Source organism: Geospiza fortis, unplaced genomic scaffold (genome assembly GCF_000277835.1).
Source record: "Geospiza fortis unplaced genomic scaffold, GeoFor_1.0 scaffold112, whole genome shotgun sequence".
Taxonomy (NCBI): Eukaryota; Metazoa; Chordata; class Aves; order Passeriformes; family Thraupidae; genus Geospiza; species Geospiza fortis.
Window position 1 is genome coordinate 16,935,792 of NW_005054298.1, and position 25,942 is coordinate 16,961,733.

The following is a 25,942-nucleotide window of genomic DNA, read 5'->3' on the forward strand; positions in this document are numbered from 1 at the left end:
CTCTAGGCGAGCATGGATTTCTTCAGAGGGAAAGGAATTAAAGCAACTCTATTATGCCCCCATGGGGTTATTCTGGTGACAGATCCTGGCTCCCCTATCCCAGAGTGAGCAGTGTCTGCAGGAGCAGCTGTGGAGCCATCCCACACTGGACTTGCCCAACAGAGAATACCACCACAGCTCTTCCTGGACCACTCAAAAATTTAGCAAAAAGACACATAGTTGAAATGCATTTTTTTCTGAATTCTAGAAAAACTCCTCTGGTCAGGACAACATCAGCCTTTCATTTCATCTTGATGGTGACAAGTTGAGACTGAGCTAAGCCACGAAGCAATACACGATCTAGATGTCTAAATCACCTCACCGCTGAAGTGGCTCCCCCTTAATTTTACCAAACATTACTTGTTAATCTTTATAAAATTCATACAATAAAAGACAAAGACTAAAATAATTACATAAAAAGGCTATCTTTATTCTTTTGGTTTGTTAGCAACGTAGTAATTTTTGGTAAAACAACTTCCTGCATGCAGTTCATCAGTTCACTATGAGCAAATAATTTCCATAAAAGCAGAAGCCCATCAATATTCTAGTTCTTTTGTAAGAAATGCAAAGTGTTTCACTGTCCACTGCACAAGTTCACTATTCATCCTCATGAAGGAAGATTTTTGAATAACAAATTATATTTAAAGTGTTTCTACTGCAGTGTGCACCAATAAGCAAAGCAGACAGTGTGAGATTAACTCTGGGGAAAAAGCAATGTTCCTGTGACTAAGATCCCTGAAAATCAATAGACAGGATTGTAACATAAAAAAGACCTTCTATCTTGTTTCACATAAAAAGACCTATCTATGGATCAGAAAAGAAATTTGTACTGTCCATTTGTTTTAAAATTATTCCTTATTAAAAGCTGTTTAAAGCAATTAGCAGAAATTTTCAATTACACATTGTATATTATGTTTCTGAACAGTAAAGTGTCAAAGACAGACAGCAATAAATATTAATAACAACAGGAAATATGTGTAATTTCTTATAGTGAGTAAAAATGTTATAAAATAAAACTGTTTTTAAAATAAAAATAATAGATATATGTTATAATTTTCTTCTAGTCCCATATTTTAAGCCATCTATTTGTCCTGTATAGTCCATTACCTTTCTGCATATTTTCTGATTACAACACTCACACAAAATAAAATCTTTAACAGCAGCAAACTATTGCTTACTGGTATGACGAATGATGGTCTTGTCAAACAGTTTTTCTTTTTACCACTCACATTTCTTCCCATGTTAAACTTTAACAGCTGTAGGATAATAGCAGTAAGCATGCATCAGTTAGAGCTTCCAATTATTTGAAATATCACAGAATATATCATAATATCTACTGAAATATTGTAAGCTGACTTACTAGGGTACATATTTGACACATATATGGTAATTAGGTCATTGTCTCCTTGTTCAAAAAGGTACCACTGTGTAAACCAACTGATTAAATAACAGAGGTTATTTTACTTACATGTATAGTGTCAGCCTGAATGCAAAAAAAAATCATTTAAACCCCAGTGCAGGACAAAGCTGATTTCACTACATCTTTTTGGTCATCTCAGCTCTCTATGGAAGGTTACACTACAGTGGAAACCTGACTAAATTGCCAAGAGGGTGTCAAAACCACCTCTCTCATGTACATACTTTGTGTTTCTATGATCCATCCTTCCAAAGTAGAGAAAATGAAATCTGAGGTACCTATTAAGGTAGTATTTGTCCCCAAAGATACTCTGCTATCAGCTTATACTCATAGCTTTGATTATGTGCCTAAGTGGGATACACTCACGAGAAATAAGAAGCGCAGCAACAGACTTTGGAATAAATATGGAAGCTACTCATGATACTACAAGGTCAAATATACCATTAAAAAAATTATAGGCACAATTTCCCATTTGTAGCTTTTCTGTGAAAAGAATTGTTTGAATGTTTGAGGAATTATCAGCTATCTTGTACAATGAAAGCAATTTTTTCATAGTTTCACCATTTTCCAAACAGGAGGTCTATGTAGCATCATTTATTTAAACCACTGTATCTGAAATGGACAGTACAATAAATTAAAAACTACTAAAAGATAATAAATATAAATACATTAAATTTAAAAGAGTAAGTTACCAACCTCTTTTCTGTGAGAATTATTCCCTAGTTTGATTTACTGACAAATTCTTTATCTGGACTCTGTTGGTTTTTTTTATAGTTTGCTGCTTCTTTGATCTACACCCTCAGGTTTGATAATCTGGAATCCTGGCTTTTTGCATTTAGAAGTGGTTTGAAGAGAACTATGTTCATATTATGATGCCATAATTACATATTCCTGACATTTGTGTTTCCCTGCACCTAAGAGTATCATTTAGTGTTTATCTAAATAAAGAGTATTCAGACTTTTTCTCAGCACAGCAGAATTAATAAAGCAGTATGTTATTAAAGCAAGTGAAATCATGAACAAGAATTGACACACATGGAACACAAATAAGAGATGAGATGTACACAGTGGATACACTTACTCCACAAAAATACAGGCTTATTAGGACCCTTTAAGGGTTCCTATATTCCAAGTAGAAATTTTGTGTTTCCTCTCAATTAGTAACAGCTGATAATCAAAACTATTGTTCTGCAAGTTTGTTTCCCTGTTACACACCAAGAGTTTACTAGTGATGGATCATTGTCTTGGACAGGCACTGTCTGCAGTAGTGGGTAAATATGTAAAAATTTATAATTTTGGCATAATCCTCCAGTAAGAGTGCTACTGACAAAAACATATTTTCAAGCTTGCAAACATTCATCATGGATAAAAGTGGCCTTTTACTTTTTGTTCCCTCTTCTGTCCTTTCCTTTGTCTTCCTTCTCTGATTTGTCATCTTCATATTTTTCTTTTTCTGGTTTTGTTACACTATCATAAGAAGGCGGAGCTGTGGTGGATGCAGACATATCCATTTTCTCTGGAGATGAATTTTCACTCAGCTTACCAACAGTCACACCCTTTTTGATAAGCTGATCACCCCCATCCTTCTGATACATAAATGAAAGCTTCTTTACTGACTGTCTCAGGAGATGACGTCTGTAAGCACGCTGAATGATAGTGGCAGAAACTTCTTCCTGCTTTCGTTTCAGTGTGGTTGTAATTGGTTCATAGGAAGCTTTAGAAGGATTGGCTGCCATAAACCGATCTTCCATCTGTATTCTGAGGGTGTCCATCTCCCCACTTTCCCCCAAGACTCGCTTTGTGAAAGCAAACAAGATGTCAAGGCAGTGAATTCTGTCACCGCTCACCACAGGTAGATCCATTGCAATAAGATGAATTGTGTTTGGTTTTGGTATATTAAGAGGAGGATCTAGAGAAGCTGCAAAATCAGAGAGTTTGCTATATTCTATGAATTGTGTTGCACCAGGATCATATTTTTCCCAAACCTCATAAAACATCTCAAAGTCATCCTCACCCAAGGGTTCAGCACTTTCTTCAGTAGCAACACTGAAGTTCTCCAAAATCACAGCAATGTACATGTTCACCACTACCAGAAAGGATATGATAATGTAGCTGACAAAGAAGAAAATCCCAACAGAAGGGTTGCCACAGTCACCTTTCACAGAGCTCCCCGGGTGATCTTTATGGGGGTCACAGTCTGGCTCCCCACTGTTTAGAATTGGGTTGAGCAAACTATTCCAGCCAGCGGATGTGGTGATCTGGAACAGGCAGATCATGCTGTTGCCAAACGTTTCAAAGTTGAACATGTCATCAATCCCATCTTCCCTCTTGACATAGGCAAAGTTGGACATGCCAAATATGGCATAGATGAACATGACCAGGAAGAGCAGCAGCCCAATGTTGAACAAAGCAGGAAGAGACATCATCAAAGCAAAAAGCAGAGTGCGGATTCCCTTAGCGCCTTTAATGAGGCGCAGGATTCGACCGATCCTGGCAAGTCGGACAACTCTGAACAAAGTGGGTGACACAAAGTGCTTTTCAATCACGTCAGCTAGAAACATACCTGTGAAACATAAAAATAAAGTAAGAAAGTAAGTTTTTAGCACAGATTACATTTTCCACAGAAAATGTAAAATAATCAAGAGAAATTAAAATTAAGTAACTCTTCTAATTTGCACAACTTGATAGAGATAAAGCATTAAATATACATATAACTATATTTCATTTTGAACATAGGAATTTCTTACCTATTATTGAAAGAATAACAACCACAAAATCAAAAATATTCCAGCCAATGGTGAAGTAATAATAACGGAGTGAAAATATTTTGAAGACACATTCACCAGTGAAAAGGATAACAAAGACCAAGTTAATCCAATATAAAATATTTTGCATCAGTTCAGTCTGGTCATCTGTTTCTATCATCATTGTGATCATGTTAAGACAGATTAGAACCATAATGATGATGTCAAATAGTTGCTTGGTTACAATATCAAACACCAGACCTTGCAATTTGTTCTGAGGGAAGAAAAAAGAAAAGGTTATAGTATTTTTATAATAAACATCTGTTTCCTCCCTCCCATTTCATTCTTCCTCTCCCAAAATATACAACCAAGCAAAAGGCTCAAAAATCTAAGTAAACCACTGTCCAGTAACTTATATGCTAGTTCAAAGTTTTTCTCTCAAAACTCAACAAGCCTATATTTCTTCATATTCTTTGAGTCTCTGTTTTCTCAGGCATAACACATATGAGAGTTTTTCCTGCAGAACAGACACGTGTACATTTCAATTCAGAATGAAGGGGTAACTAATTAGGCTGAAACCGTTTTAAAGGAGAAATTTTATTATAATTGATGTACCACTGAGATTTCTCTCCAAATACAGATGACAGAAGAATTGCACTATTCTTACCACTGGTCGAGGTATAGGTTTTTGTGGTTTCTTGGAGCCCAGCTTCTTCATTGCATTGTAGTATTTCTTTTGCTCTTCTGTCATGAAAATGTCTTGGCCTCCAAGGTAAATTAATAAAAGAAACCCCAAATCTGATTACAGACAAGCCTTCATATCCATTAATTCACAGCATTGCAGAACATGGTTTAAATAAGCCCTTTAGTCATCCTTATACATTGTTACCAAAACCAAAACATAACAATTATTTCAAAGACTGTTAAAATATCTGATGAATCTTGAAGGAAAAATGAAAGAAATTATGGAGCAAAGAAAACCCCCAAAACTTCTATCTATTTCTTATTAAAAAAATACATACCTGATTAATTCAATTAAATAAATTTTAAAAAATAAACCCAACTTGGAAAATACGCATTTCATAGACACTTAATAAATCTAGCATCATGAACTCCACATTGTAAATCAATCTACCAAAAAGAAAAAAATTTCAAAGGTACAAAGATACACTGTGAGCATATATGCCTTCAGGTAAAACATACCAAGAGAAAAAAATTACTGATTTTACTTTTCAGGATGTGCATTTTACCATTTGAGCATAGCTATCTCAGTTCAGATGATAAATGAACAGTGTGTATGGAGCTTGATCATCCCCCTACACTGTACCTAATGATTAGAAGCATGGGTTTACTTTGGGGTTTCTTGTCTGAATAAAAGGATTTCTAGACTGGTGTAATACACACATGGAACACTTATCAGAAATACAATTTATATTCACTTATCAGAAATACAATTTATATTTTCAAGTAATTTGCTTTATTCCTTTCATGCACTTGTTTGTAATTGTATTCCAGGTATGCATGATATCAAAGGAGTGGCATTTGGAAATCAACTTCAGAGTAAGTTGATTTCCAAATCAACTGTCCCACTGAATTTGTGAAATGTAGTGTCAATCTTATAGACAAAGTAATGATAAGTCTGAATTAAGGGGTGTTTAACTCCCAGCTGTGTCTATATATTGACATGAACATTCAGAAGGCAAAAGAGACCATCTTTAACAAACTCTCCTCATAAATCAAATATTCAAGTAAAACTAACTTCTTGGAGTGTAAGAGTTTTGGAAGAAAAACAAGAAGTTGATTTGATAATTATGGTGGAAATATGCTGTGACTTTTGGAAGATTTCAGTCAGTGGGAAATAAAGAATAAAAGAAGAGAGACATAAAGAAAGTGGGAAGGGGTTGGGGATTTCTTCTGCCGTCTCACTGATGTAATGGCTACCATTAGAGAACAAGCCATCCTTGTTTCAGTGTACTGTCCCCAGGGAGAAAAAAGGCCTCAAGGCAAGATAACACACAGGAACCACAGAAAAGGACAGTTTATCTACACAGAGACAGTATGCTGCAACACGAGCTCTTTTCCTATTCATATCCCAACATGCCCAAGTGTCAGTGATATTAAAAAAGAACAATAGTAAGAAAAATGTTGCTAGGTAGCCATGAACTGTGTGATCTGCACATTTCTACAAACACAGACACACCTATAAATTCAAAAGACAGATGCTTGCTCATTTGCAAGATGAGACTGAAGAATACCATATAGATATAATTTCTCCAGCCTAATTGCATGTCCAGTATTTTATAATTTCCCCAGCCTAATTGCATGTCCAGTATTTTACTTTCGTGGCGACTTACAACAGCTCAAAATGTACAAGGGGTGTATACCATACTACCAAAAAAAACATTTACCAGGAACCCTTATCTGCCTTCTGAGTCAAGATGATTCCAGTGGACAGTGTCTGCCAAGTGAACTTAATAAAATTTATAATTACCTCATTACTGAGTAAAGTCACCTTGTTACACATCAGCTGCCAAAAATGCCAATAACATGCATATAACCTTAGTCTTGCTCTCCAAGGATGAGAAATGGATCCACCTTCCTGCTATATATATACTGGATGCCCCTGAAGTTCACTCCAAAGAAGGTACAAATATTTTGAAGGATGAAGATGCCATTATTTATGGTTTAAATAGCAAGTACAATTTAATTTCCCATTATAGCTTGCATTTTCATCTATTTACATGTCCCTAGACTTCTTGCCACAATCCTGTGTTCATTTAAATAATAGAAACAGCTTAAGTTGAAAACTTACACATTTTCAAATGACATCCATTTTCTTTTTCTTGCAAATGCACTAACTCAAGACAGTTTCCCTACCCTCTCTAATCTTATAATATAGAGAAGTATTTTCAACATTCATTGTGTTAGCCTCTGTAATGGAGGCCTTCACAATACTGCTAAATGTTACCTCACTATCAATTTTGAAATTTATAGTTTTGCATATTTCCTACTTTCCTGCCTTTTATTTGCTTAAGTCATCTGCACTTTCACATTGCTTAGTCACAGCACTGCAAAGTTAAGAGAAACAAAGACATAATTTTCTGATGGACAACATATCATTGGGCTGTACAGGGATGTGGAGAAAAACACTAAGTGTAATTTTAAATTACTCCAGATGTCTTAAAAAGAAAAGACTGTTATTTAATTATTTTTAACAAACAAAAATCTTAAAATCTGATTGATTTTTTTTTCTTTCTATTACTAAGAGAAATTTCAGACACTGTTATTTATCCTTGCATACATTTACTGAATGCTCAATAACAATGAAGTATTGTGAAAATGAAACATGTGGTACTTATCTTCTTTTTTTGTTGGTTGAAGTTATCTATGATGACACCAATGAATAAGTTCAGGGTGAAAAATGATCCAAAGACGATAAAGGCCACAAAGTAAAGGTACATGTACAGGTTCTCTTCATACTTGGGCTGTTCCTCTGCCTATGTAACACAGGAAAACAGCAAAGCATCACAAATAGCAGTTAAGACAAATCAAAGATCCTGAGCAGGAGGAGAAGTTGCATCCAGATGGACAGGGGCTAAACCCAACTCTTTTGGAGCATACACTACACTTGCCTCATATTTGAACTTGAAAATCTATTTAATACAGGTTTCTGCAACTGCACACATTGCAGGACTTGCCATTCCTTCCCTCTCCCTTGTCTGTTCTCTTTGATGACATTTGACATTTCATATAGGCCCTACTAAATTTGACAGAAATGTGCAGATCTCAAAAGCAATTCAGTTCATACAGATTATATGCAAATCAAGAGCTGGATTAAGGAGAGATGCAAACAAATATCAAGATTAAAAGAAAAATAGGCAAAAGCTAGCAAATTTGGTTTTTGAGATCATCAGAGTCTGCAGCTCTGGATTAGCTTTTGTAGTGATGCCTCTTGACTATTTGGGTTATTTTTGAGGACACAGAAAAAACTAGTTTCATCATCTGTACAATCTCAGACATAAATTAACAGAAAAACAGATCTCATTATTTTGGATTTTTACAGAAGAATTATTAAATTATTAGTAATTTATGTAGCCTATAGCTATAATTTTTGTTACCTGATAAAAGTATAAGCACTTTGTGGGCATAGATTGTAGAAAATTCATCAGGACTTTACATTTAATTTTTTATATTTTAGATCATTTCAACTACCATTCAAGAAGCCTCACATCAGTCTTAGATTTGTTTTCCCTCAGTAAATTTTATATTTACACGGCAGATTTTATATTGCACTCACTTTTGTAGAATCAACTGCGGCATACATAATCTCCATCCATCCTTTAAATGTTGCCTAAAAACAAAATTTGTTAATATTTTCTATCAAAGCCCCAGTTCTGAGAACATTCTGTCTGGTGTGTTACAACTGAAGTATTCACAGGAAGTTCATTACTGCGGAATATCTCCCCCCACTTCTTAAAAAACACTGAATAAATTCTAATCTTCATGGAAATTCATATAAACTCTCTGTGAGATAAGTTGCAATCAATATCATCATACCAGAGAGACGGTGATTTATCTCTCAGGGAAATGTGATGTGCTGGCTGCCATCTGGAAAGCATTACCTTAACAGGACAGGCACTGTGCTATGCGCCATCCCAGTAAAGCCACGTCTCTCATGTCAGGATACAGGGAACCTGCATGACCAGCTAGTCCCCCTGCACAGGGATGGTGTGGGTCACTCCATTGGAAACAGGGAGCTCCAAGAAGAGACTGAGTGAAGCTGCCCAAGGACTCAGTAGCTCCTTAAAGTGTGTGCCATCTAAGCCTATCACAAAGCTCAGCCTGGTGTCACCTGACAACTGCTGAGGGTGCACTCAATTCCACTACTGATGTCATTGATGGAGCTATCAGATAGTACTGATCCTGGAGCAAATCCCTGAGAGACACCACTTGGTACTGGTTTCCTCTTGGACAATAAGCCACTGACTGTAGGTCTTGCCACACAGCCATCCAACTAATTCTTAATCCTTCTAGAGGGTCCTCATCAAACTTACTCTGAGGGCAGGAAAGGTGTGAATGATATGTTTACTGCAACACAGGTCAACTGTGGGTGCAATATATGCTACAAATACTAAAAGCAGTGCCACTCTCTAAGCTGGTAGTTTATGCAATTGCCCAGTGCAGTTTAGCAACAGCCACTGTTACCCCCAGAAGCAAACAGATGGTAGCCTGCTAGCACAACACTAACTACTGAACATTACTAGTTGGAAATTTTTAAAGGCAGAATAATTACCAATTGTTTACGAGTACAAATAACTTCCCAGAAGCAGCTTGTCAAATGCACCCAATTATAAAACATATGCTTGTCTTATTTGCAATTTAAAGATACTTTCTCTAAAAAAAGCTCATGCCTTGAAATCTAACACTCTCTTCTTGTTTGAAGATCAGATAAGTCCTAGAACCTATCTATGATAACCATGGTAAAACTATTAGTCAATATGCCTTAAGATATAAGGAAAATAAAAGGAAACCTAGCTGCAGTTCTTAATCAGATATTTTATCTACATACTGTATTTCCATAGCACTTGAAAAGGTATTAGCAGCTGGATGCCAAGAAACCTTTTATCCATCAGGTGAATATTAGATATTCCTCCTCTTCCAAAATGGCCAGAGAATGTATCACATTTTTACAATAAGCAACATTAATTAGCTCCATAGAACAAAATTATAAAGTCAAATCCATATCCATTTATTTATTTTAAAATAACATTGAAAATTATAGAATTAAATGATACCACAACTAAAACTAAAGCTGGAAAATTTATGCACTTACCACTTGAAGAAGAGAAAGATAACCAATTGCAACATTATCGAAGTTTACTTTCACATTTTTCCACCGAACACCTCCAGCAGCCCTGCTCATATTTTCACACATACTTTTATTACTGACTTGTTCTGGTGTGAGCATCTCATTATTTGTGGTGTTAACACAGTGATAGAACTTGCCAGCAAACAAATTTACTCCCATGATGCTGAAAATTAGCCAGAATGTAAGACAAACCAGAAGTACGTTCATAATGGATGGGATTGCTCCAGTAAGAGCATTCACAACCACCTAGTCAATAAACACAGAAAAAAAAATTAAAAACAACACAAGGGTTAATTATTTTTTTTTAATCTAGAAGATGATTTAATGTAAAGCATTACATTACACTGAAGTAATGCAAATAGAAAAGTAGTAATGCATGTCATATAACCAAACATGCTACTGTTGGCCTTACTGATAGACATTAAATTAGTATTATTCCATGCTTTTATAATTTGGCATATTTTTAGGGATTAGATTTACCCATAATTTCCTTTTTTTTTCCTTACCCTCATGCCTTCAAAGCGTGACAAAGCTCTTAGAGGTCTCAAAGCTCTTAATGTTCGGAGAGATTTAATTGCACCAAATTCTGAGAAACCAAGGGCAGTAGCTACTAAGCTAACCAATGAGACCTAGAGGAAACAAAACAAAACAAAAGTACTTTTCTAAGTAGCTTCAAAATAGAAATACCTTGAGGGGTAAAATTTTGATCTGAATATTGGGAAAAAAAATTCACAAGTTTCCCAATCTTTCAGTGAAAATAAATTGAAAAAGTAAAAAAAGAAAAAGAAAATAAAGAAAAAAAATAGTGTAATATTGCATGTAAATTTTAGAACATTTTGAACAAAAACATACATTAATCCATAATACTATCTATGGATATGTGCATATGTACATTTTTATTTTTTAAAAAAGTAATTTCCTCACCCTCCATGTGTTTGATTGTGGTTTGGACAGCCTGTGATACCAGCTATAAACTGGCTGCTACATATATAGAAATCCTAAATACAACATTAGAAAATTAGAAAATTCAAAAGGCGTGTTGCAAAAAAAAAAGGGGGCAATATTACAAAGCATCCTGTAATGATGCACATGAGATAGAATCCCAACCTCAGCTTCATTTCAACTTTCTGTTTTTGTAACTATCAAATAGTATAATTGCACAAAAGTACATTGTTATCATAAGCTGGAAAAATATTTGGATTTTAGAAATTGCTTGTATTTTGGACAATTAATGTGCCTACTTTTGTGAAAGAAAAGGTTTAATTCACAAGAATTTTGAAACCTTCAGTACAGCTGGATTAACAGCTCAAAAGTTGATTTTCCAGCTGTTTTCCAGTGAAAGTCAATGACTTGTGTCCTAACTGAACCTCCCACTCCAGACAGCTATCTCCTGTTGTGTTTACACAAGGAAGTCTTCTGCAGATTTCTTTCCTCTAAGGGTAGCTCAAGCAAGCTGCCAATTACTATACAATCCCATTTTTGCTCTTCTGTGTGATACCATTTGTAATTGCACATGAAAAGCAGAGCAAAATGACAATTTTTTTTGTTTCAGGGCTAATTACTTGTTTCTGTATAATAACTGTGTAATAATAATAACTGTATAATAATAATAATTATTTTGTATAATAATAATAATACCTGTAAACATCACAATGGGTAAGAACTTCTGTCTGTATACCATAAGTTCTTTCCCAAACAGGGAACAGTTGGAGAGCCTAGACTGCTAGGTACAGAACAATTTGCCTGAAAAGATTCTGTAAAATGTCTCACGGTGATAACTCGACTGGTACTGGCATGGCAAATTTGTTCAATGTTTAGCTGGATAAAGGCATAGGACAGAAAGATAAAACTAAAATCTATTTAAGCAGTTGAGGGCAGCACCTGCATGCTAAACCAGTAGGAAGAGAAAGAATTAAAATTCCTTGTTAGTGGCTGAAAATAATAGCAAGTCTAGCAATAATGTCAGAAAAAGCTAAGCAGACCACCATGACTTTAGGGGTGGAAGGAGTGGGTTTACAATATAGGAGGCCAAACACTGGAAATGACATTGCTAAGTAAGGCATTCTTCATTTAAGAGCATCAGCCTGAGCTGTCTAATCTAACCTTGAGGTTAGAGCTAACTAAAAACCTCTGATGGTGCCTCCCAACATGAATTGTTATATAATCTGCTGCTGTAGGACCACAAAATGCAGACACTCTAAACAAAAGATTAAGATGGCTACATGAAAGCACTGAGATTGCTGAAAAAATGAAGAGCCTATACCTATCCACATGGATCCATGGTATGCCTAATCAGAATTGATCTTAAAACTGAATTCAAGATCAACATTTCCCAATACAGAGACACCAAATATGAATACTCCTTAAATAGTAATAGATTTATTTATTTATGTTTACTTTTCTTTCTTTTTTACCAATGACCATTGTAATGGAAAAAAACCCTCAAAATTTATGTATCACAAGCTTCTGGAAACATACTTCTGGTTATTCATAATATGAAAGAGTCTAAAACATGGCATCAACAATTTTATGCAAAGGTGACAGAATCTATCTAGATGATTGCTGCTGATTTCCCATTAATCATAAAATTTTCATAATTTTTCACTTAAGTTATAATAAAGAAAAATCAGAATGCTACAGCATCCACAGAGAAAGCAAATATACAAAAATTATATATTCAGCCTCACTCAAAGACAGTCCTAACTTTTTTTCCTTCCATGTACTAAGGTTATCTTGTTTTGCAAAATTTAGTCTTAGGGGAGGGCCTTTATACTTGCTAAGTTTCTTACAGGTCAGTACATATTTTTTGGGAATATGTTGACCTTATTCTTGGTGTAAGTATTAATCGGGAGTTCACAACAGAAGAAATAGAGAGGCCAAGAAAATAAAAAGCAGGAAACTGCATATCCCAGAAAAAACATATCGCATATTTTCTCAAGTCACTGAGTTAGTCCATTTGCTAAGAATGGGTTTCCACTGGAAAAAGAAGTACAGTTAAATGAGGAAGACAAATAACAAACGCCACTTGTGCCTTTCCTTCTAAAAAACCTACTTAAAAAAACATTAGGTAAGTTTCAATTCTACTGATAGAGGATGAAATTTCTGTCCTAGATTCCAGGTACCATTCAGTCAATAGAGTTTCCTTTTGTCCACTTGTTGAATTTCTAGGCCAACATCTTCACAAAAAGAAAGAACTCCTTTAAATGAACATGTCATGTCACTAATTTAGTTTCTCTGGAGTGCAATGTCAACACTAGTTTTTAATGTTATTAGTGAAAAACAATTCTCCCCTGCAGTTCTTTGTCAGTGCCCCATTAAGCCCGGGATCAAACGCCCTACCCCAAGTGCTCACTTAAATTTCCCTTCCTGTGTCTGTGTCCTTGCTCTCTGCTGCCACATCCAGCAGACTGAAGTCAAATCTGTAAATAGTGCTCCCTCACCAGCTGGGACTCTGCACAGTAAAACACAGAACACATGGTGCCAATGACAGCACAAAGGCAGACTTAGTTACATACTGGATAATTGCAGCAGGATCTTATTCACCAGAATGTAATTTTCCATTCCTTTAAACAAAATTTATATTATTCACTGCATGTATCCCTATCAGATTAAAGTTACATAAAACAACCTGCCTGAACAACAGAAACACTACTTAGAAAGGATAGTACCTACATCGACAATCAGGAAGTCCAGCCAGCACCAAGCATTAGTGAAGTAAGTCTGAAAACCATACGCCACCCATTTTAGCACCATTTCCAGAATAAAGATATAAGTAAAGATTTTATCAGCATAGTCCAGCAGAACTCTTACAGTCTTGCGCTGTTCAATATATATATCTTCAAAAGCCTGTAAAGAATGGGTAACATATAAGTCAGATATTGAAAAGCCTTTGAAAATTACAAATTAAGTCAGAACTAAATGAAAACAGCAAAGTACATCACTTTCCAAGGTTTTACCTTGAAAAACCAAAATAACAGAAATTACAATTACATTCTGAGTTTTAGATTTTATTGTTGTCTGAAAATGGAATTACAATAAAAAGTCAGAGGTTGCCCAAAAGATTTTTAGAAATTTCAATAATACTCAACACAGAATTATAATTTTTCATCCTGAAAAGCCCAGCCAGGTTTGTCAGAAGCCACTCTCATTATTACATCAACTTCAATTAACAAGAGACCAGATATTATGTTGATGATCTCTAGTGAATTCCTGTGTTAGGTGCTGATGGCAAGGTTTTAGTAGTGGGAGGCTGTAGATGCGGCCACTGTGAGAAGAGGCCAGGGGACTGCTTTGTGCCAGCTCCACCATTGCTCCCACACACGAAACAGCGGAGAACAACAATGAAGCTGATGGTGCCTCTGGGAAAACATGTTTAAGAAAGGGCAAAGCACTGCATGGCAGTATGAGCACTGAAAGAAAAAGTGAGAGAAACTACCCTGGAAACACCAAGGTCAGCTAAGAAGGAAGGAAAGTACCTGGTGCTCTAGGTGCTGGAGCAGAGACCAAGACAATATATAACAAATCCTGTGTCAATTAACAACCAAAATAAAACCAAATATGTGAAGCACTAAATGTCCCTAAAAATAGTAAAAAGAAATTCAAGAATTCCTATGTAACAGTCCAGAAATATTGCAACTAAAACTGTAGCAAAAAATTAACTAAGAACATGATGACTTCAGTATCTCCTTTGGGGGACAATTTTCAGTTTAAGTAGAACAATTTTTTCATGCATACATTTCCCTTTTCATGATTTTTGTAATTTCTTAAATAAGACTTTTTAGCATAATCCTTTTCATAAACATATACATCACCTAGCAGTCATCAAAATTTTAACGTAATCTAAATTAAATGTAATACCCAAAATATTCTGGGAATAAGTTCTCTTCAAAGGCAACTTCGTGTTTGATTCTTAAGGAAAACAGGTGGTATAATACTACACTTCGATAAAACGTTTTTATACATACTATTTCTATGGCTGCAAGCTCTACTTACCAGAGCACCACTGCTGAGAAGAATCATGAAGACAATGAATGATTCAAACCAGTTGTGCTCTACTATGCTGTAACAGGTTTTCCGAAGATTCCACCAGATTCTTCCTCTTGTGCTCTCTGTACTGCCTTTACAGCATTTAAACTTCCGTACGCAGCCTAATAGCACAAACATTAAGAAACTGTTATATGGTAAAATTTTCATTATCCTGAAAAATAAAATTATTCTTAGCTAGCTTCTGTTTCACAAAGTTCAAGTTACTTCATGCTACTTATCCCAATTATTTTTTCAATGTTATACTTTGTTTTAACTTGAGTGTACACAATTTTTCCTCTACTCTGATGCTACATCAAGTTTATAGTAAAGGACAGTCATCTAATGGAACTAATTTTCATTTACAAACACATTTAAAAATTTTTATTATTCAGTTTATATACAGATAATTAAAGAATATATGCAAATTGTCAGGGAGTAGAAACAACAATCATACATAGCAACTTCCACATGAACTTGTTCAAGAATACAGAAGCTTCTTCTTTTAAAAGAGCTGTTGCCTTTTAGAAAAGGTTCAAATAGATCAGGCATTAATACTATTTCTCACAATGCTGAGGAACAACTGATGCTCCATGGGCTCATGAAGGATAACTCTTTACATAGCAAATGTTTTAACAGGAGAAAATGAGAGCTTTTCCAATGTGATACAGATTTGTGGCAACTGTCCACAGAAATTTGCCTCACATTGGAGAGCTCCCAACTTTATCATGGGGCCTCAAGGCACTGTTAGTAATTAATCTCAGTAACTGCCTAGCCAAGAGTAGCCTCCTTAATTCTTTAAAAATTATTAATCACACAGAAACAAAACCATGTTGACATGACTTTAACAGATCTGAAAGGCATTCTGGTTTTCCTGTTAACTGTCACTAAGTTCATATGTTACAAATAAGTTACACTGTATTTCATCATCTCAGCTAAAACAGCTATCACTGCGAAGAACATGAACTACCTTACCTTCAACCACTCAACACGCTTATATTATAAAAAAATAAATCTTATGTCCAAGAATGAGTCGGTATCACATAAAACAAGGATAAGGAAGAATTTTAATATATTGTCAAATTATTTGAGAAAGGTACATTTTTTGGTTGGATTTTTTTTTAATTAAGAACTTCATATAGTCAATTCATCCCCACACTGACTAACAATTCCGGTATATAAAGACGAGTAAAATAATACTTCAAAGGACAAAAGTCCTAGCCTAATATCAAAGATGTCTGCAAAACAGTAAACCAAAAAGCATGAACAGGATAGGGGAGTTAATCCTGGACCATATTTTGTTCTGAATTATTTTACTCATGATTTAAAAGGAAATTAAGATCCATAATATCAAAAAAAAACCCAGAAATTCTTTCCTACATAGTAAATTTCAGTAGTCCCCTACAAGATGCAGCTATTCAGAACTAAAATAAATCAAAATATTTAAGGACCTGCAAGTATGCTGTTCTGACTTTTTTACTTAAATAGATACACAGGATCTCATCCACCTGTTTTAACCCACAGTATATTTATACATCCTCTCTCCCCATTAATGGTGCCATCTCAACAAAATAAGTTTATTGTTTGAGTCAAACTCTCCATTGAATGATGGTGCATTAGGAAGTGATCAATCACATGATTTCATTTTAAATTTCTTAGTAAATTGAGCCTAGTGTAGGGTTTGATCTTGCAGATTTCACTACTGACAAAGTAATTTAAATCAACAGAATTACTGTCTGCTGAGAATAAGTTTGTAGAATTGTGCCTAGCGATTATTTTAAAATATTAGAAATGACTACATATTGAACTTTGCTTTAACAAACAGTACTTCGTAGATGTCAGTATTGCTATCTACAACAGGCAAAACTAATCAGACTTGATGAATTAGGATCCCAGGACTGCTGTAGCAAATAGCTTCCTTGAACAGCCAATGTTTGTTGCAAACAAGCAAAATGTAATTGCTAGGCCCAAATTTTATTTCCATACCTTCTGTAAAGCATGCTTGTAGTTCTGATGCTTTTTCTGGTTCAGTTTCACTTTTTTCTTCTCCAAAGACAGTTAAATTAACTGTACTTCCTTCTGATGAGCTGGAAAAATCTAGCTTCTGAAAATAAAATTAAGTTATATGTTTACTTTATTAATATTGATATTTTTAGAAGTGTAATTAACCAAGCATGCAACACCATGTGCCGATAATAAGAAGAACAATGTTTTTCACCAGAAATACAAAAAAACATCCACACGTAGCAGTCAATGCTGTTGAAATGTGCATAAATTGCCACTTTCTATCTAGAGATTGTACAGCATATCATGGAATCCTTCATGGAATTTCAGAATTTCTAGAACATTAACGGTTACCAAGTTGATTTGCTGATACATATTCTATTTCTTTTGCTTTCTACTATTACTTTCTTATACATTTCAACTGGCATTAATTTGCATTCTTTTTTGCCAATGCACATATGTAGTACATTGTGCATTCTGAAACTACCCATTACTCTGGTACACATACCTGTACAGTCAACACCCAGAAATAAGTTTGGCTTTTTTCTGGGTTTTTTTAATAATTAATATTATAATTCAGTAAGTCATATTATTAAAATGATCCCCAAACATAAAAACAAACATACACACACAAAACCCCAGCCCCATTCCAAGACGAGAATAAGCCTTAATATATTATTTTGTAATCTGCCTGTGTACTGCAGATGTGGAGATTTTAAGGGAATATGTGGTGTCCTGTACACTTAAGTATGAGTACCAAACTAAATCAGAGTAGTTTTAGTCACAGCATTCTCTGACATTTTACAATGTTACCATCAAGAAGTATAAAACATCTGTAATGAAGTCACACAAGTAAATGTCTGTAGGGAATGATGTAAGCACACTTTATAAAACAACCTCAGTTTTGCTAAATCAACACCACTTTCACTAATTTAGCTATATTTTTATGATTAAGAGATATCCAAGAGATAAATGCAGACAAGTTACTATCCAATCAAGTTGTATTTACATCTCAATTGTTAAATGTGAAAGGACATGATTATTTTTGGCAATAAATAATTTTTTATGTTTGTGAAAGAATACAGACAATATGATAACAATAAGTAACACACTATTCTTCATTAACTTAAATTAAATTTTTTTTTTTATATTGCCTACTTTCCTATTACTTTACAAACTGATTACCTGGAATAGAATCCCCATATTACTTATGTTTACTGTAAAAATGTATTTTCTTTTTCAGCAACATAATTTCAAACCAGCAATATTCACACCAAACATTGCCTCTACTGAACCCAGGGATAGCACAATATGCCCTCCACAATTCTAATATTATGCTGCTTTCATCATTCCATGACATAGAATATATAATGCAAAATGTTGCAGTGGTGGCAAGTAAACTAAAACAATTAAGTCAGATTATTACTTTTAAAATATATACTTTTTAAGAATAAAGAACTTTTTTGTCACATTATTAATAAAAAATGAAAGCAATGTGAAGTAATTTGAACTGTAAGCTTAGCAGATGACATTAATTCAAATGAAAATATAAAAGATGAACAACCACAAACAAAAAAGTAACTGAAAAGAATCAATATGTTTAGAACATGAAGTTATGTATTTCATATAACTCATGGTAGAGGAATCAGAGGTTAGAGCTTTTTAAAATTTATTTTTAATTACAAAAGGCAATTTTCTTTACTCTAGAAATAAAACTAGAGATTCTGTGAACTATTTTGATATAAACCAGGTAGTCTGGTCTCCTCTTCTACAGATGGTGTAAAGTATAATCCTACTGGTTGAAGAGTTACAGATTTAATTAAACATTAGTTCTCTTTTTTATGTGAGGGGCTCATACTTTTCACTAAGATGCAGGTATTAAACAACAACAGCAACAACAACACCAAAAAGTGATCATAAAAATCAATGTGCATAGAAGAGTTTCTCCCTCTAATTAAAAATTAGAAGTCTAGTTTATTTGCTATTTACAACAGAAGTCTTTGTAGAAGTCTAACTGATCTGGGGAATAACTCCAGGAAGAGAACTTTTAGCAAAGACAGAAATGTTCCTCCTTCAACTTCCAAGGCCCTTAGCTGCTGTTCAGTTTACTAAACAGAGGTAAGAAGGCCACATTAGATGTACACTAAACACTGGATTGAATGGATTAACTTAGAAAAAATTGCCACACTTATCTATAAGAAAAAAGCATTGCCTTATTATGCAGGGAAGGGTAAGTAAGACAAAGTGATATCTAAATGAAAAAGATTTGTGTATTTTTCAGTCAAATGACTGGAAGCTCCCAGTTTACTGGTTTCCATGCTGCTCTACACTGGTCCAGACTCATGTAAGCAGAAGCTTGAGTTAGGAGCAGTGTCACATAATCAACATCCATCAAATAAGACTCATCCCCTAATACCTGGGACCAGTAGGATGGGATATTATGATTCCACTCTTCCCTACTGAAGTGCATTTTTGAAAATAGCTTCAAAAAATCCCTAGAAAGATATTTTTCCATTCCATCTGAACAGTTTAGTGCCCCCTTGTACACAGAAGAGAGACCTAAATACTTCCAATATGTAATACAGTGCAAAAGAATAGATGGAATATAATGATTCCACAACATTTCCACACAACTAGAAGCTGTATTTTCAAATGGATTATCTCAATGGTAAAGAGCAGAACTGTCAAACTACAGAGAAGAAATCATCAGGAATAAGAAATGGATAGCTTGGTACGATTAAGCGGAATAAAAAACTTTGTAAGTTTTATGGTTCTAGAGTTTCTGAATTTAGAGGTTTGGGAGTGTAGTAATTCCTATTTTGTCTTTCTAAAAATTGTCTTAATTTGATCCTCATCCTGAGTTTTCCTATTTTATATTTCTTTCTCGTTTGAACATCCTTATAAATATAGTTTTAAACCATCCAGATTTATTTAGACACCTGCATAGAAATTTTGATTAATTTTTTATGATTGTCTTGATAAAAATAAAGCAACTGGATTATGTTCACAAAGAAAAAATCATTTATGCTGAAGAATAAAACTTAAATAAATGATTCCCTACATTCCAACCTTGCAGACATATATCAACTTCATGACTAGAATATAACTACAACATTACACCCATATTCAAGGGAAGTATGCATATGTATAAAAAAATACATTTGATTGTTCCTAGGAGTGTATCTTTCATCTTATATTTTAGCTTCTCGTACATGAGAAAACTGAAATGTGAATTACAAAAACATTGTGAACAAACACAAAGCAATTTATATAAAAGATATTAACATTCTAGCATACAAGTAACTGTATATATGTAATATTACAGAGGCATTGGTCAAATGAATGTGATCAGAAAATGTTCATAATTACATGACAGCTAAAAACATAGTACAACAGATGAACAGAAAACATCAAGTGAGGACAACCTTCCCATTGTCATAAAATCATAGGTTGTTAACCTCTTTTGATCTTGAAAAGTGCTGATGCTTAATCATTCAGTTAACAAGAATAAAACTTACAAAGCATGCATGTTATGCCACGGATATAGTACAGAAAATACCAAAGATGTAACAAGGAGAGAAGAAGGTGTGGGTGTTGCCCTCGGTCATGCTGTGATGTGAGTCACGGGACTCAGCTTACAGAGTGCTGCACATGTTCCCACTACATTGCAACATATGGGGAAAAAGATACTGGAGCTGAGTAGCATGCAGGCCAATCAATCTCAGAAGTGATCAAATATGTATGATTTGTTTAGGTAACCTGTGAAAACATGCTGACACGCTGCTCTGCCTGGTTTAAAAGCACCAGTCTTGACTGATCCAGCTTGATTTTACTCCTGTGAGAGAATGGCACGCAATGAAATTAAAATATGGTACCCTTGAGGTTGTTTGAGTACTGGAAACAGAATTGTGGATTCCTACTTACTTAAAATATGTCACACATTTGCAAACATAATATTTTTAGGTGTGGATTAGAGCTTTAGGCATATCCAAATATATAATGGAAGAGGTAAGATTAGCAGAACATCCGAAGCTCATAGATGGAAACTGGACTTGGGCCTGAACATAAATAACACCCAACAAACAACAAGCCAAACCACCACCAAAAATCCTTTCACCCTCAAATCTTCCTCCTCCAGGAAAAAAAATAAAGGCCCAAACAAAAAAGAAATACAGATGCACCCACACTATTTCAGCTTTAGGTATCCTTTAAGTGGTAGTAACTAGACATTTAAAACAACAGAAACATATTTCTCCTTGCATTTCATTTTCAAGGTTATTCCTGGTCTTCACTAGATGCTAATTAGGATACATCTAGGTCCTCTCTTTCAGAAAAGAGCTGCAGGCAAAACAAAAAGTAAATCATACCATGTTAAAAATGGAAACTTCTGCATAAGATAATTTCCCCAGCATCTTTAAATATTTAACTGAATGATTTTTAAAAAAATTTCAAACAGTTCAAGGTGCATTATGGACTGTAGCAGACATAGCAATGAAAAACAAAACCTCATGCTGAGCAATCAACCTGTAAGTTCCTCAATTTGTCTTCTGGTATAAATCTGATCTCACTTCTTACCAATGGCTTCTCAAGGATTCATCCGAGAATGTAGCTATGTAACAACTCCAACACAAACTGCTCCATTTAAAGGGGAAGTCTGAAAGAAAAAGCTGAACTAATCTACAAGATGAAAGACCATTTCCCTACTGACTATGAACAAGTGTACACAAATAAGGGGTGTTTTTTTAGTTTATCTATCTCCTGTGGTTGCCAATTCTCAGCCAGTTTTCCAAATCTGAGGAAGTGAAAACTGATACTGGATACAGTATGCTATAAACGGCTAGTGCTTGTATCATTTTGAATATCAGAGGTAAGAAGGCACAGAATTTGTTACTCAATTCTAATATAAAATACTGAAGAAATAGGTGTCTTCAACTGAAGGCTAATTTCCAGGCAAGTGGTAGATTTAAAGTTAAATTACCCAGATTTATTAAATATTCCTTCCACAAAACCCAAGTTTTATTAAAACACTAAGAAATCCAATATCCTTCAGTCAGATAATAATATGTAAAAGTTGCAATAGTGATTCAGCAAATATTATAGCTTCATTACATAGAGTAATTTCTGTTTTAAATGGGTAATAATACTCATGCTTTGCTATAAAGAAGCCTCTTACTAATCTACAGTCTTCTCAACTGAGTGGTCAATGTAACATCTGCAGTAACACAATCTCGAAAAAGTAGATGGAACAAATCAGGGATCAGGAAACAAGCTACTGAAACAGCAAAAATAAGTGTAATACTACTGAACACTGTACTCTTCAATAAAAGAAACACCTAAAGAATACTTTGTTACAACTTTCTAAATTTAATTTCACTACATTTCCCAGGAATGAAATTATTTTCTAAACATTGGAAGTAATACAGCCAAATTAACTGCCCGTTCAAAACAAAACACCTGAAAACCTAAAAAGCCCACAACCAATCAAAAATCTCTCAGACTCATCAAATGAATGCCCAAAAACCAACCACACACAAAAAAAAAAAACCAAAACAAAACAAAAAAAAAACCCCAAAACAAAACAAAACAAAACAAAACAATCCCAAAAGCCAACACAATGCAGACAAAGCAATCCAGACTGGAGTACAGCTGTCTGCACAAGCGATGATATTCTATTGATGTCCACGTGTCTTCAGGTGCCAGAGATGGTGATACCAGACACAGTCTGCTCGAGCCACAGATTGCAATCTGAATTTTTAGTGTCTTTCAAAATCCTGCCGAAACCCATGATTTTGCTTTTCCCCTCAGACTGAAGCTGCTAACAAACGACTACGGTCCTAGAGATGACCCAGTTTAAAATCAGGAAGTTGTCTTAGAAATGGTTTAAAACTCCCCCCAAAAAAAAGAAAATAATATTTTTTCATTCAGTAATTCTGGTTTTTTTCTTGAGTTTTTAGTTGATACATTCACATTATAATACAAACATTGCTCCCTTGGCTTTCCCCCATTATTTTGATTTCAGAACATGAAAACTGTTGCTACTGCTCTCATCAGCCTGAGTCAGTACCTCTGTTAAGTTTATCCTGTTAAGCTGATTTTCCTTTAAGAGTATTAATATTCTTTATTATTATCTTCCCTAATATTTTTAAATAGCAGTTTACTTACATTTAGCTCACAGAAACATTTCAATTATAAAAAACCCCAGTCTTTTGACACTGTCTATTCTGTACATAAATACTAATTTCTCTATTCAACTAACAGTTTGGTAGTTGGCTTTTCAAACATCTTTATAAATGGGTTCACATAAATTTATACAGTTCTATCAGGATTTCCTACTCTCTCGGACTGCACTTTCCCACTTCAGATTACTCACTCTGTACAGTCCAAGAATCTTGAGTTACAATTGCTTTGCATTTCTAAGCAAGAAGAATTGCACTATGAAACAATACAGTTAGTATAATTCATTCGTCTAAAACATAAAATTTTTAAACTTTACCTCCTTGCTTTCATCCAAATCTGAGTCACTGCTAAACTCTTCTGTATTCAGACGTTCAAAGTCAGACTCTCCAACAGCTATTGGTACCGTAACAGTAAGGCTTGGGTTGTTTATGAATGTATAATCATTGTCACCTATAACAGTGGCCATTCCATTTTCAGTTTTGCCATAATTTGTATCTTTCCTTAGTTCAGCGGCAGTACAGTTGGAAATGCAAGGGTTTCTCTCATCATTCAACTGATCTGTTGCTGTTCTTTGATTTACAGCAGCTTGTTTTCCCAAACAAGACCTTCGGATACATTCACCTGCTTTTTTCTTCACATAATCTATTCCCTTCTGAATCCTTGCAACAGCAATCTGCAAGTTGTTCATTTCATTATCATCGTCTGTAGCAGCGAGGTTGTCTGAACTAAATGAACTCAGCAGCAAGGCCAGAAAAAGATTCAATACCTAATTAAAATTAAAAAAAAAAAGCAAAGACAACAGAGCTGATTTTTCCCAATTTTCATCCACATGCTTGTTATGAACACATTATGAACACAGGCTTTGTGTTTTCATCTACAGTAACGATTCTGAAAACACACAGTAAATAAAATGCAAATGCAATTTAAGTACAATATCTTCTGTATACCACAACAGAGGGGATTTTGTGGCTTTACATTGCTTATGTTTGTAGAAGGTCAGAAATTAATGATTCTTTGGTACTGTCTGAACATGTTTACCTTTCTGGCAAATTACAGCACTCTGATCTGTGCAGAAAACACATCTTCTATGTGCTGGTCCAAACTCACACAAATAATTTTTTTTGTATGCGACTTAAAAAATGAGGAATGTACCCTGTCTTTTAATCCCCAAGTCATCCTTTTCCCACAGCAAGAGAAAACATAGAACACACATCAGTTACAAAAGCCCAGAGGTTACCAGGAACTCAAATGCCAAAGCAGCAGAGTACCAGTTCTTAAAATCTTCAAATCAGCTCTCCCATCAGCTTGGAATGCAACATAAAAGAATATTTTAGGAATACATAAAGACAAATGGATAAAACAGCCATGAACATACAGCAGGGATGTGTGCTCAGGTAAGAAGTTTTCTCAGAGCTATGGAATAAAATCAATATAGTAAACACTGTGGAAATATTCACATAGGCGGATACTTCATTTCACAAAATTCCATTTTCTGGTATAGAAAACTACTTATGGAGTTTAATCAAACAACTTCACGGTTCTCTTCATTATAAGACAATAGATTTATAGAAAATCCTGAAGCAAGTGGCTGTGCAACTAGAAGCAGGGCTGGCTTAAAGATACTTACCTGACTCCTCAGAAATTTTATTCTTAAAGAATACACATAGGATGGCTAATTTAAAATCTCTTCTGCTACAGAAAATAATTTAAAGCAGAGATGTTTAATAACAGAGGGAATGAGAAAAGTGGAGCAATAGGCAGAGCAAATAATGTCTTAAATACTGGTGAGCTAAAAAATAAAATAAAACATTTAAAAAGAGAAATTTATGTAAACTAGTGCCAATCTGATGCTTTCCTCTGAAAAAGAAAAATACAGATATAATACAGGCCATGTTAAAAATATCTGTAGAAAGCACTTATGAAATAGCAAGGAAAAAAGTGAAGAAGCAAAAGAAAACCTGAAGTAATTGAAGCTGGGATTTTTCCTGCATAACAACTTTCCTTCTAATTCAAGTTTCGTTACTCCATTTGTGTAAAATGCTGGTTGGTGCAGCAAGCAGGTCTCAAAATGCCATATACTTCAGAGTCGTAAGAATGCAATAGCAGCCATTTAGACAGGAGAGATCAGAAAAAGATTTACAAAAAGGCCTAATAACCTGCCTAAGTGTGATTGGAAGCAAGGACTAAATGGGTTAGGGAGAAAAGGCCCTGCTATATCCTCTTCTGCAAATAGGAAACTTCCACTCTGGATGTCCAACATTGAGGGTGCCCTTGCTCTTCTCTCCCTCTCTAGGTAAGCAGGAGTGGCCCACAACACCCTGAGCACCTGGAGCTGCACACTCTCATCCACATCCTCTGAACTACACTCTGGACCCGGGGGGGGGTCATCCTCCAAGCCGAGGACTCTAGATAGGATCAGAAATCTAAGAAGCAGAAAACTCCATTTCAAAACCCATACTCATAACAAATCCAGACAATAAAATCATATTTAAAAATCACATTTAATAATACTTTTATAATTAATTACTGGTTCTCTTACCTTTCATATTCTAAATGAATTGTAAAATTATTTTGACTACATACCACTAGGTTTCCAATCACCATGACCATCATGAAAACAATAAGGCACATGGCTTGGCCAGAAACCTCCATGCAGTCCCACATGGTTTC

The 25,942-nt window shown here is 34.8% G+C and overlaps 1 protein-coding gene across 1 annotated transcript in view; it reads right to left on the bottom strand.

Annotated features, from left to right (window-relative positions):
• Positions 1–448: 448 nt before the first annotated feature.
• The window catches only part of LOC102042383 (sodium channel protein type 2 subunit alpha-like), a 43,485-nt gene continuing 17,991 nt past the window's right edge, over positions 449–25,942 (bottom strand). Inside the window, 12 exon segments of the mRNA XM_031056058.1 lie at positions 449–4,019; positions 4,204–4,474; positions 4,868–4,972; positions 7,560–7,697; positions 8,498–8,551; positions 10,034–10,315; positions 10,576–10,698; positions 13,742–13,915; positions 15,062–15,216; positions 17,078–17,195; positions 23,589–24,038; positions 25,856–25,942. The exon segment at positions 25,856–25,942 is cut by the window's right edge and continues 22 nt beyond it. Coding sequence (XP_030911918.1) covers positions 2,836–4,019; positions 4,204–4,474; positions 4,868–4,972; positions 7,560–7,697; positions 8,498–8,551; positions 10,034–10,315; positions 10,576–10,698; positions 13,742–13,915; positions 15,062–15,216; positions 17,078–17,195; positions 23,589–24,038; positions 25,856–25,942 — 3,141 coding nt within the window. The 3' untranslated portion in view covers positions 449–2,835.